Raw genomic sequence first — 5362 nt, 5'->3', positions numbered from 1 at the left:
TCAAGTATACACATCATCTAGCAAGTGCGGTATTGTTTTCATGTTGCAATTATATCGTCAATTTTTGACCACCAATATATATGTAAGACATTAATCACCACCACACTATCACCAAAAAGGTTCTGCAAAAGGTTTTATTTTTATCCACACGACAAATTAAATGATAATAATTCATAAAGAAAAAAACCATTCATAAACAAATCAAATGGTTCCATATATCCAGCAAATGATAATAGTTCCTTAAGAAATTAAATGCTATGGTTGTCTTTGCTGACAAATTATTTATGGAGAATGGAGATTATTGGCCAGAAGGCAAGAAAGTTTTTTGTGTTTTCTGGAAGGAAATAATTTCACTTTCTACACATAGGATATAAGAAGTTCCCCTGAATAACTCTCTCTACCATTTATGTAAAAGCAAAAGAAAAGAAACTCTATTGAGTCTTTATTTTTATTTTTTTTTAAATATTGAAAAACATGAGCATATAGCTATGTGTATTCTCTTATTAAAATAAAGATGGTATGTTTTGTGTTGTCCAAGATTAAAAATAATCGAATTGAGTTGTGTCGGATCAAATTTAAGTTTGACTTGGGAAAATTAAACTTGACTCATATTTAACTCATTAACAATCAAGTGTATTTGTTAGTCGACTCAAACTCACGAATTAGTTTAAATAAACTAAATATAATTAATAATTCTATATAAATAAATTAACACTTATATATAAAAAATTATCAATTATATATCTGATATATCTATGACTTATTTTATACCTCTCTCATAAATATATATAAAATTATATATTATTGCTACAAATTAAAAGTATAAAATTTATAATATATTATTAATATAAATAATTATAATAAGTAATATATAATTGAGTTATTTTATGAGTAAATGAGTAGAGTTCACTTAAATTTAAGTTCAGTTTATTTAATAAATGAGATCAAATTTAAGTTAAAAATTGACTCACAAACTTATAAATTCATCTTATTAAGTTGTTAACGAGTTAAGTTCAAATTGATTCATAAGTGATCTTAACTCACTTCCAACCCCTTATATTTAAATGAATTGTATTTTAACTTTAAAATCAAGACTAATTACTCCACCCAAAAAATAGACATCTGAAATTTATTTTAACTGATTATTAATTTATTAGTTTATTATTATTACATTTCATATTTATCCAATTTATATTTCATTCTCTACTTATACTTTTTATTTCATTATACAATACAAGGAGTCAAGGATGGCTCATGTACTTAGTTGCTCTGACCCTGCATAAACGCATCTGATCTGAAGTGCAATTTGAAGCTTATACGACAGATTCAAAACTAATCAGAATTAATTTAATAAATCAAACACGTGATCATGATTACACATATATATGAACAAATAGAATAATAACATTCGGAAAATCGCCAAGGCCACACTATATGGTTACATTCATATCTGCCGTATATTATAAGGAAATGACTTTACAAGTTACAACAAAGCCAAGCAATATTAATAAAACAAGCAATAAAAATTAAGTCACCTAACTCCTTCCAAGGGATACGAATATGATCATCACTGCAAACTTTGTAGCTCCGTTTGGTATTAGTTCAGAATCAAAATACAGATATAAGGACACAGAACTATTTTACAAAATATAAAAGTAAGTAAAATGTCTCTGTTATCTTAATATATCTGAATTTTATGTCTTGAAACACTTATCAAACGGTAGCGTTTAGTTTAACTATTTGTTGTTGTGCTGTTTTGAATCAGAGCTAAGAGGACTCCTTCCCAAGTTTGCCAACCTTACTTCTCTGGCCATTGGACTGTGAGGACCTCTTGTGCCGGACCGAGGACTGTGCTCGGCCGAAAGCTCGCCACGGCGAGAATTGAATGACAGTCTCGGGCTCTGAAGGCCTTTGAGATCATTTCCTGGAGTTGGAGTTGAGCTTGTGACCTTAGGACTGTTAGTGCGCCTAAACTCTCCACGGCTTCTAGTTATAACTTCATCTAAGATTTCACCTTCACCAACTTGAGAAGCACCAGCTCCAAACTCTGATTGCTGTTAACAAAAAACACATACAAAATGAGTAACTATAAAGTATAAACTATGCATGAAAATGTGACAATTTTGGATCATCTTACTGTTGCAATGTTATATGGTAAAGCAGTTTGTTCTTCATATGATGCTGCATCCAAGTCTTGAAGGTGTGGCCCTTTGAAAAATCTTGGGAGAAAGTACTGTCTTACAGGAACTAAGAGCATGATCATCATTGGAAACATGACACCAGCAATTGGAACCCAAGTTAGTCCAAAGCATACAAGAAGATAAAGCGTTTGGAAGATTGTGAATGTTGCAATTGTCTTGAATGGTACTGTTTCCACAAATGTAGCATGGTAATCCTCAAGCACCCTGCAAAAACAAGACGAAATTTCAGATTTTGCAATCATTAATGTACTAAATTTTAACATAAGAAATAGAACATACTTGTATCTTCTGCTAGGTGCAGTGAAGAGAAGAAGGATCCTCTCCCAGAACTGGTTTCCGGGCAAACTTTCGATGGCCATGAATGCAAAGTAGCCCCATAGGACTGAGGTTGGAATCTTCTTGAGTAAAGGCATGGCTGCAACGCATCCTCCCACCATGGTTGCTTGAAGTAAGTTGCTTAGACGTTGTTCTTTTACCTCAACAGGAAGCAAGTCATCTATCTCTTTCTCAACATCAAATAGAGTCTCATCCACTGGTGCATCCATGCTTCCCATGCTTGTAGCTTGTAGAATTGTTGATTCTTTGAGCTCCTTTAGTCCTTGTGTCTGATCACAACATGTTCACATATATAATATATAGTATGGTACAAATTATTTAAGCATATATATGTTTTATTGAAACTTAAATAAACACTTACTCTAGCAGAAGGGTCTTGGTAAACAAGGGGTGTCTGCATCTGATGGTAGGCTTCTTGCATATTACCATACAACTGTCCTAAACTAGCATTTTTTCCTATACTTTTTCGCGCCGTTGCCACGAGTCTGTTGCGAAGCAGCTGCATAACTTTCTTGGTGAGTTATATGTTCATAAATCATGATTCATGGTTTCATATTATTAACAATGATCATACACCTATGAGCTGATTTTATTACCTGATGTTTAAGAGTTGCAAGACTCTTTGTGTGCATTGGTGATTGTGGTATGACTCCGTTTGCAGGAGGTATTCCAATAAGGCCACACATTAAGGTCTTCCATCCAGAAAGAAAAAACAATAAAAGAAGATGAAAATTTACCATTACTAGAGAAACAATTAACACAATAATTTCACATGAAAATAAAAGTTGCATACCAAGAACCCCAAAAGAAGCAAATCATAATGGTAAGAAGATGGTTTTCTCAAATTGAACTCGTTCTGCTGTGCAAGCTGGGATGCCACACTATGATCAAAGTAATAAAGCACTGCAATCATGGTTGCTGGGATAAATGCTCCAATTATGTACACCACAGGAACTTGAAGCATATCCTGTCATAAGAAATCAATCTATTTATAACTTAAACAGATTCATATATCTTGTGTTCTTTAGACTTTAGAGTTCTAGTCATGTGGAATACATGCCTTAATGACAGTCCAATTCTCATATGCACCTGGAGACCATGGATTTGGGCTGAAGAGGCGCCTTGGTATACCACTTGGAACACTTGAAGATGGTATGTAGGACACACCAGTCCAAACTAACACCATAAGTGGCACACCATAATCTGCTATTAAGCTTCTAAGCCAACCTGTAGCAACACTTAACAAAATTAACTTCATAATGCATAGTAATTACTAATTAGAGAAATGATATTCGAATCACTTCATCTGGTAAGTACTTACCACTACCATAGCGCCATGACCTGGCCTTTCTGCTTCTCAATGCAGTGAGAAGAAGGCCAAATGAAAGGACTAATGCAAACATGCCATTAGCAAATCTCCATGAAGGTAAGAATTCGATTGCTTTCGGATTCTGTCGTTCCGGTATGCGAAACTCATCCACCAGACCCTGTGACAATGATGATGACACTGGAATGTTATGTTATGTTAAGATAACATAAACATGGGTTGCAAAGAAAGTATGTGTGAATTGAGATAGATATACTAATATTAATTACTTTGATAGCTTGTTGCATGAAGAGCATTGCAATGAGAAGGCCAAACAACTCTCCTGCAATTCTTGTAAACCTATTGATTATGGAGCAAGCTCCAAGAATGGCCAACAAGAAGAGCAAGAGTGCCGTCCATACACACACCCAACCAGTCCATGCCAGAAAGAGTTCCCTACCCAACTCTGCTCTCTCCTTTGCAAAATTGAACATGAATGTGTACATGATTACAGTGGGCTCTGCCACACCCAATATCAGCAAAGGTTGGCCACCAATGATTGAATGTATGATGCCACATATTGAAGTTGAAGCCAGTGTTTGAACCGCTGTTAGAACACCATCTGCAAGTAAGGTGCATACATAACTTATCAATATCATCAGTCTTTGAATTTAATAGTAATAAGTATAGTATATATGTATGTATAGTACCTGTGTCTCGCTCTAGTTGTTCACCAAATGAAATGACAGGGATTGCAGATGCAAAGAATATGTATGTGGTGGGGGCCCAAATCCTGAGAGAATTAAAAGATAGAGCCTATAAGACATTTATAAAATAATAATGAGCATATATATATGTATATATGTATTAATGTATATGTATACCTCAAACCAGCTTTGATTCCACCAGTCCAATCTTGCTTATAACACATCAATCTTCCTCTGAGATCATTCTTGATACCTTCCAATGGTACAAATGTTTCTTCCATTGCTTAATAGCTTCTTGAGTTGAGTCTTATGAACTTGTCCACCACCAATATGAGATGATATTGTCTATGTTATCAACTTATCATCAGCATCTATCTTGCTTCTTGGATGCCATTGAAGAAGAAGGAGGATGAGAAGAGAGGAGAGAGGGGGTGAAGAAGTGCAGGCTGGCAGTGCAGTGAGAGATTGAATGAATGTTGTAAATAAGCCAAGAAAGCAGCCAGCTGTACTTCCTGGGAATTGGACTCTTTATTTTCTCATCTCACAACAAACAATGTTTGCGGTGGATCACTATTTATAAGCTTTTTTAAAGAGGCTCTGCTAATTGTAAAACAGGAAATAGATACTCTTCATTTTTTTTTGAATAAAATATGATCTCTCACCTTTAATTTTATAAGTGGAACTAGAAATAAATAAGAGAAAAAAAATAATAAAAGATAAAATTTTTCATTGAATATCATCCAGTTTTTTTCACTGAAGATGATACACTCCACTCTCAACAATACATTTTCATGTAAAAGTTATACTATGCA

General features: G+C 34.1%; 1 protein-coding gene across 1 annotated transcript; it reads right to left on the bottom strand.

Annotated features, from left to right (window-relative positions):
* Positions 1–1333: 1333 nt before the first annotated feature.
* Positions 1334–5158, bottom strand: LOC107646045 (boron transporter 1). Its single transcript, XM_016350234.3, has 11 exons — positions 4728–5158; positions 4554–4636; positions 4134–4465; positions 3859–4024; positions 3598–3764; positions 3331–3504; positions 3134–3229; positions 2899–3036; positions 2481–2806; positions 2138–2405; positions 1334–2054 (listed from the first exon to the last, which is right to left on the bottom strand). Exons 1-11 carry the CDS (start codon positions 4829–4831, stop codon positions 1737–1739), a joined length of 2172 nt encoding a protein of 723 aa, XP_016205720.1. The 5' UTR covers positions 4832–5158; the 3' UTR covers positions 1334–1736.
* Positions 5159–5362: the final 204 nt, after the last annotated feature.

The sequence above is a fragment of the Arachis ipaensis genome, chromosome B6, assembly GCF_059453495.1.
Source record: "Arachis ipaensis isolate K30076 ecotype BB chromosome B6, ASM5945349v1, whole genome shotgun sequence".
Classification (NCBI taxonomy): domain Eukaryota; kingdom Viridiplantae; phylum Streptophyta; class Magnoliopsida; order Fabales; family Fabaceae; genus Arachis; species Arachis ipaensis.
Note: the sequence above shows the minus strand (reverse complement) of the source record. Positions and strands in the feature narration are given on the sequence as shown.

Coding starts and splice junctions, on each gene's coding strand:
- LOC107646045 (XM_016350234.3), bottom strand. CDS start 4,831: ATGGAAGAAACATTTGTACCATTGGAAGGTATCAAGAATGATCTCAGA. Junction 4,637..4,727: donor GGAATCAAAGCTGGTTTGAG/GTATACATATAC, acceptor TAATTCTCTCAG/GATTTGGGCCCCCACCACAT. Junction 4,466..4,553: donor ACAACTAGAGCGAGACACAG/GTACTATACATA, acceptor CCTTACTTGCAG/ATGGTGTTCTAACAGCGGTT.